Source organism: Mobula birostris, chromosome 1, assembly GCF_030028105.1.
Source record: "Mobula birostris isolate sMobBir1 chromosome 1, sMobBir1.hap1, whole genome shotgun sequence".
In the NCBI taxonomy this organism is placed as follows: Eukaryota; Metazoa; Chordata; class Chondrichthyes; order Myliobatiformes; family Myliobatidae; genus Mobula; species Mobula birostris.
This window is the reverse complement of record NC_092370.1, coordinates 169364567-169383743: the sequence shown is the minus strand read 5'-3', so window position 1 is coordinate 169383743 and position 19177 is coordinate 169364567. Positions and strand designations below refer to the sequence as shown.

General features: G+C 44.7%; 1 protein-coding gene across 1 annotated transcript in view; it reads right to left on the bottom strand.

Annotated features, from left to right (window-relative positions):
• Nucleotides 1-19177, bottom strand: part of LOC140193892 (deubiquitinase DESI2) — a 68702-nt gene that overhangs the window by 42741 nt on the left and 6784 nt on the right. The window contains exon 4 of the mRNA XM_072251031.1: nucleotides 7090-7183. Coding sequence (XP_072107132.1) covers nucleotides 7090-7183 — 94 coding nt within the window. The remainder of the gene's footprint in view (nucleotides 1-7089; nucleotides 7184-19177) is intronic.

Genomic DNA, 19177 nt, shown 5'->3' with positions numbered 1-19177 from the left:
TCGTCAGGACTAACTGAAGGAAGAGTGAGTAAGGGATTTGAAAGTTGGAGGGGGAGGGGGAGATCCAAAATGATAGGAGAAGACAGGAGGGGGAGGGATAGAGCCAAGAGCTGTACAGGTGATAGGCAAAAGGGGATACGAGAGGATCATGGGAGGTCCGGGATGAAAGACGGGGGGGGCGGGGGGAACACAATGAAACAGCATTTGGAGATGTGTAATGAAGGGACGGGAGAGAGAGCTGTCTAGAGCGGCTCCCCCTTTGAACCCTGAACTGTTTGAAGTGATGGACAGGCGATCTGGAGATGTGTAATGAAGGGACGGGTGAGAGAGCTGTCTGGAGCGGCTCCCCTCTTTGAACCCTGAACTGTTTGAAGTGATGGACAGGCGATCTGGAGATGTGTAATGAAGGGACGGGTGAGAGAGCTGTCTAGAGCGGCTCCCCCTTTGAACCCTGAACTGTTTGAAGTGATGGACAGGCGATCTGGAGATGTGTAATGAAGGGACGGGAGAGAGAGCTGTCTGGAGCGGCTCCCCTCTTTGAACCCTGAACTGTTTGAAGTGATGGACAGGCGATACCCCAGCAGGGGGATAAAAAGGGACAGGTTCGCTAAGGCGGGACACACAACACCCGAGGTAACGAGATCCTGGAAGCGGTGCGCCTCTCACGAGTCGGTGGGAAGTACCGGACAACGCACAGGGTGGAAAGGTATGATCAGCGGGAACCCGGTGTGTGTCCGCCCTTGCTTGGGTGCCGGGTTCACTGCAGAGGATCGACCGCATCTGGAGGAGGGGTCACAGTCAGTGACCTCAGGTGACATCACCAAGGACCTGCCCGAAAGCTGCTTGTGAGCAATTATCGCCGGTCTGTGAATGGAAGCCGTTTCTGAATGATCAGTCGTTCCCGTTTTCTCTCTCTCTCTCCCCCCCACGTTGTCCATCGCCATGGCAACGATTACTGCAAACTGAACTAAATTGGACTGAACTTTTGTGTCACTTTGAAATTTGGTCATTTACCCCTAGACAACGATAAAGCTTGATTGATGCTGTTATTTTAAATTCTGTGCACATGTGTGTTTATCATTGCTGAACTGTTGCATTTATTATCCTTTCGATTACTGTGTTGTTTGTTTCTTTAATAAAACTTTCTTAGTTCTAGTAATCCAGACTCCAACTGAGTGATCCATTTCTGCTGGTTTGGCAACCCAGTTACGGGGTACGTAACATAAATGGGGTTCTCGTCCGTGATTTTGAATGCTAAATTTGGGACGGAGTAAATTGATTGGGTTAAAATTCCCGAAAGAAAGAAAAGACAAACAGCAGAAATGGAGGCTGAGGAATTTCTAAAGGCGCCGACCTTGGAGGCATTAGAGGATGCCAGGAAATCGGAATTGGTAGCTGTGGCCAAATGGTTGAATCTTGCTAAGTTGAAGTCGACAATGAGGAGAGAGGAGATACACAGAGCTATCGTAGAGCACTATGTATCTAAAGGTGTGTTTCCCCAAGGCGAGCTGGGGGTGGTGTCTATTGAAAAACCTGCTGGAGACACGGTACAGGTACAGCTTGAAAAACTGAGACTCGAGCACGAGTTCCGGGTACGGCAGTTAGAACACGAAGAGAAGCAGTTAGAAAGGCGGGAGAAAGAGAAGGAGGTAGAAAGGCAAGAGAGAGAGAGACAGTTGGAGAGAGAAGAGAAAGAGAGGGACAGACAGTTGGAGAGAGAGGAGAAACAGAGGGAAAGGGAATTTGAGCTGGAGAAGTTAAAGATAAGGGCCAAGCAGGGGCTCGTGCCGAACCAAGGTGGAGGGTTCCGGGCGACCCAGGAGGTTAGGCTGGTTCCCCCATTTGACGATACCGACGTGGATCGGTACTATCTCCATTTCGAAAAAGTGGCTATAAGTCAGGAATGGCCGAGGGATAAGTGGGCTGTGTTACTTCAGAGTGTACTGAAAGGGAAAGCCCAAGAAGCTTACTCCGCTTTGTCCGCGGAAGATGCCCAGAGGTATGAGGTGGTAAAAGAGGCCATCCTCAGGATTTATGAGTTGGTCCCGGAAGCATACGGGCAGAGGTTCCAGAATGCGAGGAAGCAGTGGAACTGCACGTATTTGGAGTTTGCCCGTGAGATGCAGACATATTGTGAGTGTTGGTGCGCCTCAAAGGGGGTAGAGGGGGATTATGACAGACTGCTACAGCTGATCCTGATTAAGCAGTTTAAAGGTTGTGTCCCTGAGGGTATGAGACCCTACCTCGATGAGAAAGAGGCAGCCACGTTAGCCGCAACTGCTCAGTTAGCGGATGAGTATGCGTTGACGCATAAAATGAAGAGTGCCCAGAGTAAGGGCTACCAGAAGGGTAGTCAGGACGGCAGGGAGAGTCCGCCGGAAAAGTCAGAAAGTAAGCCGGGGACTAGTGAAAAGGATAAGGTAGACCGGGAGCAGTCTGGTAGGAAGTCTCCTGGGGTCGTCTGTTATAATTGTGGGAAAGTCGGACACTTTGCGTCCAGGTGCTTTGCCCCAAAGAAGGAGACGGGAAAAGGAAAAACGGCAATTTTGAATGGCTGTATCAAGCTGTTAAGCGAACCGCTAGGGAAGGACAGGTCTGAAAAAGTCCAGGAAGGGCGTGAGAGGTTTATCTCGGCCGGATTGGTGTCAGTGAAGGAGGGGTTAAAACCAGTTCCAGTGCGGATCTGGAGAGACACGGGAGCGTGTCAGTCACTAATACTGAAGAGTGTATTAGAGTTTAGCTCAGAGACCCAGACTGGGGAGGTAGAGGTCAAAGGTGTTGGGGAAGGGACAGAGTCAGTCCCTTTGCACCAGATACACTTACAAAGCAACCTGGTCTCTGGACTAGTCACGATCGGGGTGAGGTCCGAATTACCGACGAAAGGCGTGGAAGTCTTGCTCGGTAATGACATCGCTGGGGGAATCGTGTTCTCAGTCGTGAGACTGACAGATCAGCCTGCCAGCATTGAGGCCCCGCCCATGGACTCACAGGTTCATCACGGGACCGCGGTAGTGAATTTAGCTGAAACGTTTCTGCCAACCTTGTACGAGAAGAGGGTAGAAAATGAAAAGGAATGTAGTGAGACAAGAGGTAGTGAGGGAGCTGGGACAGACGTAGCAATAGCCAGGAAAGAATTTGTGCAGACGCAGGAGCGAGACGAGGGGCTGATGGTTTTGGCAGAGACAGCTCTCTCTGACACAGCTTTAACAAGGGAACTAGTAGGCTATTGTATGGAGGAGGAAGTGCTAAGGAAAAAAGGGAAATCAAGTACAGTACCCGCAGATGAGGAGTGGGGGGTGGTGCAAAAGAGTTATGGGGATGAGGTTCTTAACATGGCCCATGAGGTACCCCCCGGTGGACATCTTGCGGTGCTGGAGGAAACAGTTGGTGGAATCATGAAAGAGGTTTACCGGCTGCCCAGGGGGAAGGATGTTATTGATCATGACCGACGCGAACTGAGACGGTCACAGGCTCTTGATATGCTAACAAACCTAGTCGGTGTTAGCACGGAAATCAATGAAGCTAGGGTCCCCCTGATAAGAGAAAAAAACCATTTTGAAAAGATTAGTATGGGATCGATCAGATGGGAGAAGGCTATTGTTTTGGCCAGGTCTACTGATAAGGTCTCTCCCTTAATCCCCGAACAAAGCGACTCTTTAGGAGTAACTAAACGACTCGCACCCGTGTGGTTGATTGTCCCGAGGCAATGCAAAGAACTGGGACGTTGGGTGATGTCTGTTACAATAGGCCAGCCTAGCAAACAATATCCATATATAATGAGTAATTCAGTGACTAAAGGGCTGATGAACACAGAGGTGTGTATTGGCAATTTAATACGGCTGTCTGAAGCCAGCTTGATAGTGAACCTTGAAAAAAATGAATTCGGCCACACGAGGGTCACTTACCTGGGAATTGTGGTGACACAGGGGCAGCTGGCAGCGATGCAAGCTACAGTGCAGGCTATCGCTGACCTCCCAACCCCGACAGACAAGAGCGCCCTCAGAAGGCTCTTGGTGGGGTACTGTAGGAAGTTTTGCAATAACTCTGCGGTCAATACCCCTCCCCCTCCTACTAAGCCCTTGCGAGAGAAAACTGAGTCAGAATGGGTCGACCCTTGTTATTGTGGTCCGGGACAAAACCAAATGAGAGGTTACATTGATCGCAATTCATCAGTGTTTTTGGCCACTATGAAGTTTGCTGAGTTGGAGCCTGGTCTAAGGGATTATTAGTAACACATATAAAAGGAACAGAAAATGTGATGACTGTCTGTCAAGGTGTTGACAACTTCAAATTCTCTGTCTTAGCCAAATAGCTGATAACGATGTATATTTGTGTGTATCAAATAATGTATTCATGTATATAATTTTTACCTCCTGGTAAAAATCCTTAAAGGGGGGAAATGTGACGAGAATACACATAGATGTTAGCTGTCCTGTGAGATCAGCAGTTGGTCTGCCACCTGTCCTCAAGAGAGAGATAAGGAACACAATGAAACAGCATCTGGAGATGTGTAATGAAGGGACGGGAGAGAGAGCTGTCTAGAGCGGCTCCCCCTTTGAACCCTGAACTGTTTGAAGTGATGGACAGGCGATCTGGAGATGTGTAATGAAGAGACGGGAGAGAAAGCTGTCTGGAGTGGCTCCCCCCTTTGAACCCTGAACTGTTTGAAGTGATGGACAGGCGATACCCCAGCAGGGGGATAAAAAGGGACAGGTTCGCTAAGGCGGGACACACGACACCCGAGGTAACGAGATCCTGGAAGCGGTGCGCCTCTCACGAGTCGGTGGGAAGTACCGGACAACGCACAGGGTTGAAAGGTACGATCAGCGGGAACCCGGTGTGTGTCCACCCTTGCTTGGGTGCCGGGTTCACTGCAGAGGATCGACCGCATCTGGAGGAGGGGTCACAGTCGGTGACCTCAGGTGACATCACCAAGGACCTGCCCGAAAGCTGCTTGTGAGCAATATCGCCGGTCTGTGAGTGGAAGCCGTGTCTGAATGATCAGTCGTTCCCGTTCTCTCTCTCTCTCCCCCCACATTGTCCATCGCCATGGCAACGATTACTGCGAACTGAACTAAATTGGACAGAACTTTTGTGTCACTTTGAAATTTGGTCATTTACCCCTAGACAACGATAGAGCTTGATTGATGCTGTTATTTTAAATTCTGTGCACATGTGTGTTTATCATTGCTGAACTGTTGCATTTATTATCCTTTCGATTATTGTGTTGCTTGTTTCTTTAATAAAACTTTCTTAGTTCTAGTAATCCAGACTCCAACTGAGTGATCCATTTCTGCTGGTTTGGCAACCCAGTTACAGGGTACGTAACACAAACTTACAGCTTCTTTTGTAGAGGGGAAAGTATCAGTCGGTCTCTGTTTCCTGGCCACTGGCCCATTCCAGGTCTATCAATGTTGATGCTTTCTGTAGCACAAGAAATGCCACCCAGGCACTCAACTCATTAAAGAATGAGTTCATATATTTGGATTTTGGTGACAGGAAGGTACGTTGTCAAGCAACTGTCAGTATTGCTGGTAGACTTCTTCACATGATTTCAACATTTGGATATAGAACTGACTAACCCTGAATCACAATGGCCTGGCCCCCAACTATCTCAACTCCTCTGTGGATTTTGCATATGGTTGTTGGTGATTGCACTAGTGGAAGTGAAGGGACCATCACAATAATCAGGGCATGCCAGTCATCCTGAGTAGCAATATATACTGCTGGTGATAAATCTATAAGGTAATGAAAGGACTTTCTGAATGCTGAACTGCAATCCAAGTATGGATCGTAATCTCCCAGCAGCTGTACCTCCTCACTACAAATGAGTAATGAAGCAACAATGAGTAACCCAAAGTTAAAGCTGAAAACCACCATAATATAGCGCCAGTAGAGCGATTAACATGAGAAGCTGCCTCTCCAGAGGGGGTTACGTGTGCTGAGCTGAGTATGCTGAAGTGAAATGAAAGAAAAGGGATCTAGTGCTTTCCCGCCGTATATGACGAATAAACTCTTTTTGGGCTTCCAGCTGGGTACAGTTATCACCTGAAATAAAACTGGAGGAAAAGAATTTTAACAGAGATGAAGGTCTCAAAGTAAGAATTAGAATTTGATTGTAAACAAGGTGGGAGAGTGGAAACCTGATTGGATGAGGACTAACTAATCAGGAGGCACGGACTATGGGGGTATAAATACCACCAGACTAGACATGCCCAGGCATCAACTCTGAAGAAGATAGCAGAGCTTTTCACTGAAACATTGGTTATAATTGACATCTGTACCCTGCTGGAAGCCCAAGATGAGTTTATTCATGAATTGAAAGTTGTTATAAGACCATAAGATATAGGAGCAGAAGTAGGTCATTTGGCCCATTGAGTCTGCTCCACCATTCAATCATGGGCTGATCCAATTCTTCCAATCATCCCCACTCCCTGCCTTCTCCCCATACTCTTTGATGCACTTGGCTAATCAAGAAACTATCTATCTCTGCCTTAAATGCACCCAATGATTTGGCCTCCACAGCCACTCATGGCAACAAATTCCACAGATTTACCACCCTCTGACTAAAGTAATTTCTCCGTATCTCTGTTCTAAATGGACATCCTTCAATCCTGAAGTCATGCCCTCTTGTCCTGGACTCCCCTACCATGGGAAGTAACTTTGCCATATCTAATCTGTTCAGGCCTTTTAACACATTCGGAATGTTTCTATGAGATTTCCCCCTCATTTTCTTGAACTCCAGAGAATAAAGCCCAAGAGCTGCCAGATGTTCCTCATACGGTAACCCTTTCATATTGGATCTGCTTTGACATAAGTCACCAATTTCACTGGTTTCACCACATCCACACTCAAATGCCCCATATTCAATAAAATCTCGTTTGATGGGTCGAAATGGATTCAAATACTAGTTGGCTAAAATAATGACTACTTCACCACATACATGTTGTCATTAAATCCTTACTTCTTCATTTCACAAAGAAGTTAGACTAGTTCCTCCTGCAATTTATTTTTCTCCTTTGCAATTTACTGCATGTGTGTCGTGGATTTGCACATGCGGCATTGTGTGTACTGCAAAAAAATCCTTACTTGAATTTAAATGTCTCCCCCAATTCTGCAGCATTTCCAGGTGTGATCTCGAAGATTCCACTGAAAGAGTAAGGGTGTCCTCCATAGGCATACTCTGGCAAAGAGAACAGAGAAAAGGTCTCTTTAGTAAGGTTCAGCAACCCACAGTGATGAAATTCCTCAACAGACATTCACTAAGCACATGGCTTGATGGAAGCTATGTGCTCTACTCCACAACACAAAATACTCTGCAGGTGCTGGGGTCAAAGCAACACTCACAACACGCTGGAGGAACTCAGCAGGTCAGTCAACATTTCCAAAGATGCTGCCTAACATGCTGAGTTCCTCCAGCATATTGTGAGTGGTGCTCTACTCCACTCCTGAAATTTCCTCCTGTGCCATAATAAAGCAATGGGAAGTCAAAGGAGTTTAGGATGGTGGATAATCAGGAATGTAAATACTTAGCAGGGAACATAAATGAGAAGCAAAGCTCAAACTAAATTTACTATCGAAGTACATATTTGTCACCGTATAAAACCCTGAAATTCATTTTCTTGCAGTAAATACAAAGAAACAGCAAAAAAAAACAGACAAAATAATAATAATAATAAATAAGTAAGCAATAAATATCTAGAACATGGGATGAAGAGTCCTTGTAAGTGAGTCTATAAGTTGTGTAAACAGCTCGGTGTTGGGGTGAAAAAAGTTACCCGCTCTGGTTCAAGACCTGGTGGTTGAGGGGTAATAACTGTTCCTGACTCTGGTGGTGTGAGTACTGAGGCTCTTGTACCCTTTTCCTGATGGCAGCTGTGAGAAGGGAGCATGGCCTTGTTTTGGTTTGTAATTCCAAAGCATAAAATTAATTGGATGAAACACAAGGGAGTCTGGAATGCGAGTCTAACTTTATTTTTATTTAAAGTGAGGCATGGGTATATGACATGTTGGCGTGATGACATGCCATTCACATACTTCATGAATATAACCATAATGAGTTATTTAAACAAGCAATACATTTACAATATTATTCAAATATTACTGATATATTAAATACATAACAGGCCAGGATGGTGAAGGTCTCTGATTGTGGATATTGCTTTCCAGCAACAGCGTTCCACATAGATGTGCTCAGTGGTGGGGATGACTTAACCTATGTTAGACGGAGCTGTATACACTAATTTTGTTGGCTTTTCTGATAAGTGACATTGGTGTTTCTATACTAGGCCATGATGCAACTGCACCATGCATCTATAGAAGATTGTCAAAGTTTTAAATCTTCGTAAACTTCTAAGAAAGTAAAGGCGCTGCTGTGCTATCTTTGTAATGGCATTCACATGCTAGATCCAGGACAGATCCTCTGAAATGAAAACACCAAGGAAGTTAAAATTGCTGACTCTCTCCAGCTCTGATCCCCCATTGAGGACTGCCTCGTGGACCTTCGGTTTCCTCCTCCAGGAATCAATAACCAGCTCCTTGTTCTCACTGACATTGAGTGTAAGGTTGTTTTTGTGGCACCACTCAGCCAGATTTTCATCCTCTCTCCAATATGTCAACAGGTCAATGGCAGATGCCATCTCTCTGGCCCTACATTCCTCCCTAGAACACCTGGAGAATAAAGACACATACGTAAGGCTCCTTTTCATTGACTACAGCTCTGCCTTTAATACCATCATTCCAAATAAACTGATCCTAAGCTCCGGAACCTGGGCCTTAGCACTTAGATCTGCAGCTGGATCTTCAACTTCCTCACAGACAGGATCCAGGCTGTAAAAATAGGGGACAAGCTCTCCTCTGCAATCACTCTCACCACTGGTGCCCCACAAGGCTGTGTACTCAGCCCCCTGCTGTTCTCACTGTACACCCATGATTGCGTAGCCAAGTTTCCATCAAACTCAATATATAAGTTTGCTGGTGACATCACAATTGAAGGCCGTATCCCAGGTAATGATGAGTTTGAGTACAGCGAGGAAATTAAGAACCTGGTGGCATGGTGCGAAGACAATTACCTATCCCTCAATGTCAGCAAGGCGAAGGAATTGGTTGTTGACTTCAGAAGAAGTAGCGGACCGCACGACCCCATTTACATCAGTGGTGCGCAAGTGGAACAGGTCAAAAGCTTTAAGTTCCTTGGGGTCAGTATCACAAATGACCTGACTTGGTCCAACCAAGCACAGTCCACTGCCAAGAAGGCCCACCAGCGCCTTTACTTCCTGAGGAAGCTAAGGAAATTTGGCCTGTCCCCTAAAACCCTCACTAATTTTTATAGATGCACCGTAGAAAGCATTCTTCTGGAGTGCATCACAACCTGGTATGGAAGTTGTCCTGTCCAAGACCGGAAGAAGCTGCAGAGGATCACGAACATAGCGCAGCACATCACACATACCAATTTTCTGTCCTTGGACTCACTTTACACCGCATGCTGTCGGAGCAGTGCTGCCAGGATAATCAAGGACACGACCCACCTAGCCAACACACTTTTCATCCCTCTTCCCTCCGGGAGAAGGCTCAGGAGCTTGAAGACTCATATGGCCAGATTTGGGAACAGCTTCTTTCCAACTATGATAAGACTGCTGAACGGATCCTGACCCGGATCTGGGCCATACGCTCCAAATATCCGGACCTGCCTCTCGTTTTTTTTTGCACTACCTTACTTTCCCTTTTCTATGTTCTATTTATGATTTATAATTTAAATTTTTAATACTTACTATCGATTTGTACTCCAGGGAGCATGAAGAGCAGAATCAAATATCGCTGCGATGATTGTACGCTCTAGTATCAATTGTTTGGCGACAATAAAGTATAAAGTGTAAAGTATATGCTGATTCATCACCATCTTTGATTTGGCCAGCAAGAGTGGTGTCATCAGTAAACTTAAGTATGGCATTGGAGCTGTTCTTAACCTCACAGTTGTAAGTATAAAACAAGTAGAGTCAGGGGCTAAGCACGCAGCCAAATTGACTGAGGTCTGCAAGGGAGGAAATCGAGGATCCAATTGCACAAAGAGGTATTGAGGCCAAGGCCTTGAAGCTTATTGATTAGTTTTGATGGGATGAAAGTATTGAATGACCAGCTATGGTCACTGATGAGCATCCTGATGTATATATCTTCTCTGTCTAGATGTTCCAAGGTTTAGTGAAGATCCAATGAAATGGCATCTGCTGTTGACCTGTTGAGATGTTAGGCAAACTGGAGAAATTCTGAGTCTATCCTCAGGCAGGAGTTGACATGTTCATCACCGACCTCTCAAAGCTCTTCATCATAGAGGATGATAGTCTTTGAGGCAGTTTATCACCTTCTTCTTGGGCACCGGTATAACTGAAGCTTGCTTGAAGCAGATGGGTACCTCAGACTGCCAAAGCGAGAGTTTAAAGATATCAGTGAACACTCCAGACAGTTGATCAGCGCACGTCTTCAGTACTCAGACAGGAACACTGGCTAGGCTGGAAACTTACCGTAGCTTCACCCTCCAGAATAATGCTCTCATGTTGGTCTGAGAGACTGAAATCACAGGTTCATAGAGAGCTGTGGGAGCTCATGGAGGTGCCTCCATGTTTTGATGGCTAATGCGAGCATAAAAGGCATTGAGCTCAATTGGGAACAAATTCTTGTTGTCACTATGTCAATTGGTTTCATTTTGTAGGAGGTGATAGCATTCAAGCCTTGTCACAGCTATCGAGCATTCTTCAATGTCTTGAGTTTGGTCCGGTATTGCCAAGTCACATGTGAGATGGCTTTCTGGAGGTTGCACCTAGACCTTTTGTATTTTACTTGGTCAGCAGAACTGAATACCACTGATCTAGCCCTCTGAAGATTACAGATCTCTTTGTTTATTTAGGCCTTCTCTTTGGGCAGTAATCTCGGGATTGCTGCTGGTGGCATGCATCATGAGGTGCATAAGATGATTTGGCAGATGAATGCATGGCTGAGAAACTGGTGCAGGGAACAGGGGTTCTGATTTCTGGATCATTAGGATCTCTTCTGGGTCTGGGGGAGTGAGGTACGACCTATACAAAAGGGGCAGGTTGCACTTGAACCCCAGAGGAACCAATATCCTTGCTAGAGCAACGAATATGGTAGAGGGGTGGGATCCAGAGTGTTAGGGCTGAGGAAGGGCAGTTGGTTTACAAACAGAGACAGTGTGTAGTGAGACTACTAGTAAGGAGAGCCTGATGATAGGGCAAAATTGGAGTCAATGGGATGAGCTGCGATGTAAAAGGGGGACCAAAATCAAAAAGAGTGATGAATACATGACTGAGGTGTTATATTTGAATGCATGTAGTATACAAAATAAAATAGATGAACTTGTAGTACAATTACAGATTAGCATGTATGATGTTGTGGGCATCACTGAGTTGTGTCTGAAAGAAGATTATAGCTGGGAGCTTAATGTCCAAGGACACACTTTACATCAAAAGGACAGACAAGTAGGCAGAGAAGATGGGGTGGCTCCATTGGTAAAAAGTGAAACCAAATCACTAGAAAGAAGTGACATAGGGTCATAAGATGCAGAATCATTGTGGATTGAACTAAGCAAACTGCAGAGGTAATAAAGACCCCAATGGGAGTTATAGATAGACCTACAAACGGTAGCATAGATGTGGTTTACAATTTACAATTGGAGATAGAAAATGCATCTAAAAAGGCAATAGTATGATAGCCATGGGAGATTTCAATAATCAGGTAGATTGGGAAAATCAAGTTGGTGCTGGATCCCAAGAGGGGGTATGCCTACGTAATAACTTTTTTAGAGCAGCTCATTGTAGAGCCCACAGATATTCTGGATTGGATGTTGTGCAACAATCCAGAATTGATTAGAGAGCTTAAGGCAAAGGAACCCTGAAGAAACAGTGATCATACTATTATAGAATTCAGAGTATGAAGACCATAAGACAAAGGAGCAGGAGTCGGCCATTCGGCCCATCGAGTCTGCTTCACCATTTTATCATGAAATATGAGAAAGAGAAGCTAAAGTCAGACGTATCAGTATTACAGTGGAGAAAAGGGAATTACAAAGGCATGAAAGAGGATTTGGCCAAAATTAATTAAATAAGAACACTGGCAGGGATGACTACAGGGCAGCAGTGGCTAGAGTTTCTGGAAGTAATTTGGAAAGCACAGGATAGATACATCCCAAAGAAGAAGAAGTATTCTAAAGGTAGGATGATGCAACCGTGGCTAACAAGAGAAGACAAAGTCAACATAAAAGCCAAAGAGAGAGCATATAATACTGCAAAAATTAGTAGGAAGATACAGTAGAGGATTAGGAAGCTTTTAAAAACCAACAGAAGGGAACTACAAAAGTCATAAAAGGAGAACATGGAATACAATGCCCATAATATTAAAGAGGATACCAAAAGTTTCTTCACATATAAAAAGTGTTGAGAAATGAGAATAGATATTGGACTGCTGGAAAACAATCCTGGAGAGGTAGTAATGGGGGACAAGGAAATGATGGACAAACTGAAAAAGTATTTTGTATAAGTCTTCACTGTGCAAGACACTTGCAGAATGGTGGAGGTTCGAGAGGGTCAGGAGGCAGAAGTGAGTGAAGTTGCCAGTACTAGGGAGAATGTGCTTGAGAAACGGAAAGGTCTGAAGGTAGATAAGTCACCTGGACCAGATGGTCTACACCCTAGGGTTCTGAAAGAGGTGGCTGAAGAGATTGTGAGGCTTGTAATGATTTTTCAAGAATAAATGGATTCTGGCATTGTTCTGAAGACTGGAAATTGCAAATGTCACTCCACTGATCTTGAAGAGAGAGAGGCAGAAGAAAGAAAATTACAGGCCAGTTAGTCTGACCCTAGTGGTTGGGAAGATGTTGGAGTCTATTGTTCACGATGTGTTTCAGGGTTCTTGGAGGCACATGATAAAGCTGGCCAAAGTCAACATGATTTCCTTAAGGGAAAATCATGCCTGACAAATTTGTTGTAATGCTTTGAAGAAATAACAAGCCTGATAGACAAAGGAGAATTGGTGGATGGTGTGAACTTAGATTTTCAGAAGGCCTTTGACAAGGTGCCACACATAAGGCTGCTTAACAAGTTAAGAGCCCATAGTATTACAGGAAAGATACTATCATGGATAGAGGATTAGCTGATTGGCAGGAGACAAAGAGTGGGAATAAAGGGAGCCTTTTCTGGATGGCTGCTAATGATCAGTGGTATTCCACAGGGGTCTGTGTTGGGACTGCTTCATTGTTTTTGATGAAGGAATTGATGGCTTTGTGACCAAATTTGTGTTTCATATGAAAATAGGTGGAAGGCACATAGTGTTGATGAAGCAGATAGGGTACAGAAGGACTTAGACAGACAGGAGAATAGAAGTGGCAGATGGAATACAGTGTCCGAAAGTGTATGGCCACGCATTTTGTAAAAGAAATAGAAGTATAGACTATATTCTAAATGGAGAGAAAATTCAAAATCTGAGGTGCAAAGGGACTTGGTGTCCTTGTGCAAGATTCCCTAAAAGTTAATTTGCAGATTGTGTCAGGGTTGAGGAAGGCAAATGCAATGTATTCATTTTGAGAGTATTAGAATATAATAGCAAGGATATAATGTTAAGGTTTTATAAGGCACTGGTGAGACCTCATTTGGAGTATTGTGAGCAGTTCTGGGCCCCTTATCTAAGAAAGGATGTGCTGACTTTGGAAAAGATTTAAAGGAGTTTCATGAAAATGATTCTGGAATTAAAACACTTATCATTGGAGGAGTGTTTGACCGCTCTGGGCTTGTACTCACTGGAATTCCTCAGAATAGGAGTGGGGATGGTCTGATGAAACCTATCAAATGTTGAAAGGCCTTGACAGAGTAGATTTGGAGAGGATGTTTCCTCTGGTTGTAGTGTCTAGGACCAGAGGACACAGTCTCAGAATACAGGGACATCCATTTAGAATAGAGATGAGAAGGAATTTCTTAGCTAGAGTGGTGAATCTGTGAAATTTGTTGCCATAGACAGCTGTGGAGGCCAAGTCATTAGGTATACTTAAGGCAGAGATTGATAGATTCTTGATTAATTAGGGCATGGAGAGATACATGGTGAAGGGAGAAGACTGGGGCTGAGAGGAAAAATGGATCAGCCATGACGAAATGGCAAAGCAGACTTAATGGGCCAAATGGCTTAATTCTGCTCCGATATCATCTAGTCTTATGGTCTAAGACTCTGAATGATTTTGTGGGAACACACTCACCAACAAATGTTTTTATAAAATCCGTGATAACAAGGATTATTCATTCAGATCCCTTGATAAGTGTTTGAATGGCCCAGTTGACCAACTCAAAACAATCCAGTATCCACCTCTCTGCCTGCCCTGCCCATCTCTTCATTGTTCTTATCTCTGGAGCCTCACTCTTCAGATAGAAGGAAGATAGCCAGACTGTCAGATTTCCCAAAATGCAATCAAGGCAATGAACAGTAGGCATTTCTAATCGTAGTATAACAGTGGCTGTTTCTGTTGGGACCCCTTGTGCTGAAGCTCATATGTTGATGATAAATGAGCAGAGACTTGGTCGAATAAGCCTGACTGAAAGTCCCTCTCAATGATTTGAGAAGTGTTGGGGTAGGCTGTTTCATGCTTGCTAATTGCTACACTCAATAGCTCATGTGCCTGCTTAACATTGGCCTTTGGTTGTGTGTAAACTGTGGTCAGGGTCACGGAGGAGAACTATCTTGATATGTAGAATGGTTAGCACTTAATCATTAGATGTTCCAGATCAGGGGGCCAGGAGTGTGACAAGGCAATTTCTTCTGAGCACTCCAAAGAGTTTATCATGAAATACAGAGCCCCCAGCTTTTGCCCAATTTGAATCAGCAGTCCAGTCTATCTGTGTATTGAGAAGCCCTCAGGTCTTACTGACGTATGCAGCTTATCCGAGGTGAGCCAGGTCTCCATGAAATACAGAACACAGAAATCTTTCATTTCCCTCTGCACCCCAGCACCCCAGCATTTCTTTTACACCCCAGCATTTCAGTCTGGCTTGGAGTCCTCCCCTCCTCCCTCGCTTCTGGACATAGTTTCTTCATCCACTTACCTGCATTTCTGAGAATTAAGTTTGCAGAGTCCTTCAGAAGATTGTGAAATTACTCGTTCATTAAGAAGGTTCAGAAGTACATTACTTAAAGGGGAATTACAGACTGAAGACTGCAGTGAAAGCATTTCAGATTAATTATATTTAGAAGTTTTGTAACCTGTCTGCAGAGCATCGCTGTGTTTCACCAGCACCATCTTCGATCAGAGTATTAGAGATTTATCATTACAGCAATAGCATTAAGAATCAGAATCAGAATCAGGTTTATGTTGTGAAATTTGTTAACTTAGCAGCAGCAGTACAATGCAATACCTGATAATATACAAAAAATGTGAATTACAGTAAATATATATACATTTCCAAATATAAAATAGTTAAATAGTAGCGCAAAAAAAAAGAAATAAAAAGGCAGTGTGATGGTGTTCATGGGTCAATGTCCATTCAGAAATTGGATGTCAAAGGGTAAGAAGCTGTTCCTGAACACACATTGAGTGTGTGTCTTCAGGTTTCTTTATCTTCTTCCTGATGATAAGAATGAGAAGAGGGCATGTCCTGGGTGGTGGGGGGTCCCCTAATGATGGACAGTACCTTTTTGAGGCACCGCTCTTTGAAGATGTCTTGGATACTAGAGAGCTAGTGCCCATGATGGAGCTGACTAATTTTACAACTCTCTGCAGCTTACTTCGATCCTGTGCAGCAGCCCCCCCCCATGCAAGACAGTGATGCAGCCAGTTCAAATGCTCTCCATGGCACATAACTGGCGGACCAATCGTGAGTTGGAGAGCTTCGAGTGAGGAGGTGGTGCACAGGTCCGGGAGCAAAGATTAACAGGAGAAAGCTTCATGGGAACTCGGCTATAACTGGAGCACCAATCATGAGTTGAAGAGCTCTGAGAGAGGAGGTGATGCACAGGTCCGGGAGCGAAGTTTAAAAGGAGAAGGCTTCGCAGGAACTCGACTATAACTGGAGCACCAATTGTGAGTTCGAGAGCAGGGAAGGTTCAGGCATACAAGGGAGACACTGCCTAGTGAAGCAGTCATCGATGGAGTAGTCTGAGGCAGAGTGGTAGGGCTTTGGTTGATTCAGGCTTCGGCGAGGTAAATGGGTAAGTGAACTTCATTTTTTTCCCTTGCTTTTTTTGGAGGAATAGAGAACATGTCTGTAGCGTTAGTACTTTGCTCTGGGTGTCAGATGTGGGAATCCTGGGAATCTTCCAGTCTCCCAGATGGCCACACTTGCACCAGGTGCACCGAGTTGCAGCTTCTGAGAGACCGTGTTAGGAATCTGGAGCTGCGGCTTGATGGCCTACAGCTTATTAGGGAAAGTGAGCAGGAGCTACAAGGAGTTAGTCACCCCGAGGCTGCAGGAGTTAGACAAGTGGGTGACTGTCAGGGAAGCGAGGGAAAGAGCTCAGATAATAGAGAGCACCCCTGTGGCCATCCCCCTCAGTAATCGTTATCTCATTTTGGAAGTGGTTGAGGGGGGATGACCTGACAGAGGACGACCACATCGATCGGGCCTCTGGTACTGAGCCTGGTTCCGTGGTGCAGAAGGGAGAGAAGAAGATGTAGTCATATGGAATTCCATAGTGAGGGGAACAGACAGGAGGTTCTGTCAGCCTGATAGAGATACCTGCATGGTGTGTTGCCTCCCAGGTGCCAGAGTACGGGATGTCTCGGATCGGGTGCAGAGTATTCTGAAGGGAGAGGGTGAAGAGCCAGAAGTCTTGGTACACGTTAGTACCAATGACATATGTAGAAAAAGGCAGAAGGTCCTGAAGAGAGAATTCAGGGAGCTGGGTAGGAAGCTGAAAAGCAGGACCTCTAGGGTAGTAACCTCAGGATTGCTGCCTGTGACACGTGCTAGTGATTGCAAGAATAGCATGATTAGGCGTATTAATGTGTGGCTGAGAGACTGGTGTAGGGGGCAGGGCATCAGATTCCTGGATCATTGGGGTTTCTTCTGGGGGAGGTATGACCTGTACAAAAAGTACGGGTTACACTGAACCCAAAGGGGTCCCATATCCTAGTAGGCAGGTTTAATAGAGCTGTTAGTGAGGGTTTAAACTAATTTGGCAGGGGGATGGGAACCGGAGTGATAGGGATGAGGAAGGGGAAAACAGAAATAAATCAAAGAAGGTGTGCGACAGAGATGTTAGAAAGGACAGGCAGGAGATGAGGCATAATCACAGCCAGTGGGATGAGTTACAGGGCGATAGTGGTATGGTGCAGTTAAAACAGAAAGCAACAAATACTGGACTGAAAATATTAAATTTGAATGCATACAGCATAAGAAATAAAATGGATAATCTTGAAATTCAGCTACAGACTGGCAAATATGACGTTCTGGCCACTTCCGAAACTTGGCTAAAGGATGGCTGCCATTGGGAGCTAAACATCCATATATATATATGGTATATCAGAAAGTTAGGTTAGTAGGCAGAGGGGGTGGTGTGGCTCTGTGTATAAGAAATAATATTCAATCATTAGGAAGGGATAACATAGGATTGGAAGGTCTAGAGTCTCTACAGGTTGGGTTAAGAAATGACAAGGATAAAAGGACCTTAATGACAGGCCACCAAACAGCAGCCGGGATGCGGATTACAAATCACAGCAGGAGATAGAAAAGGTGTTTCAGAAAGGCAATGGCATGATAATCGTTGGGAATTTTAACATGAAAGTGGATTGGGAAAACCAGACCAGTACTCGACCTCAAGAGAGAGATTTTGTAGAACGGCTAAGGGATGGCTTTTTAGAACAGCTTGTTGTTGAGCCCACTAGGGGATCAACTGTGCTGGATTAGGTGTTGTGCAATGATCTGGAGGTGATAAGAGAGCTTAAGGTTAAGGAACCCTTAGGGAACAGTGATCACAATATGTTCGAGTTTGCTTTGAAGTTTGAGAAGGAGAAACTAAATTCCAATGTGTTGGTATTTCAGTGGAATAAAGAACATTACAATGGCGTGAGAGGGGAAGTGGCCAAGGATGACTGGAAAGAGACACTAGCAGGAAGGACAGGAGAAGCAGCAATGGCTGGAGTTTCTGCGAAAAATGAGGGAAGTGCAAAAGAGATATATTCCAAATAAGAAGAAATTTTCAAAGGGAAGAAGGACATGATCGTGGCTGACAAATCAAGTCAGAGCCAAAGTAAAGGCAAAAGAAAGGGCATACAAGGAAGGAAGCCAAAGCTAGTGGGAAGATAGAGAATTGGGAGGATTGGGATTGGGGTAGAGGATTAGAAAACTTGCAGAATGAAACTAAGAAGGTCATTAGGAAGGAGAAAATGAATTATGAAAGGAAGCTGGCAACTAATATCAAAGAAGATATTAAAAGCTTTTTTAAGTATATAAAGGGTAAAAGAGAGTTGAGATATAGGACCAGTAGAAAATGATGCTGGAGATATTGTAATGAGAGATGCTGATTTGGCAGAGGAACTGAATGCACATTTCGCATCAGTCTTCAAAGTGGAAGACATCTGCAATATACCGGACATTCAAGAGTGTCAAGGAAGTGAAGTATGTGCAATGAAAATTACAACTGAGAAGGTGCTCAGGAAGCTTAATGATCTGAGGGTGGATAAATCTCCTGGACCTGATGGAATGCACCCTCTGGTTCTGAAGGAAGTAGCTAGAGAGATTGCAGAGGCATTAAACAATGATCTTTCAAGAATCGATAGATTCTGGCATTGTACCGGATGACTGGAAAATTGCAAATGTTACTCCACTATTTAAAAAGGGTAGGAGGGAACAGAAAGGAAACTATAGACCTGTTAGCCTGACATCAGTGGTTGGGAAGTTGTTGGAATCAATTGTTAGGTATGAGATTAAGGAGTACTTGGAGGTACATGACAAGATAGGCCAAAGCCAGCATGGTTTCCTGAAAGAAAAATCCTGCCTGACTAACCTACTGCAATTTTTTGAGGAAATTACAAGCAGAGTAGACAAAGGAGATGCAGTAAGTGTGGTGTACTTGGATTTCAGAAGGCCTTTGACAAGGTGCCACACGTGAGACTGCTTAGCAAGTTAAGATCCCATGGAATTATAGGGGAGTTACGAGCATGGGTGGAGCATTGACTGATCAGCAGAAAACA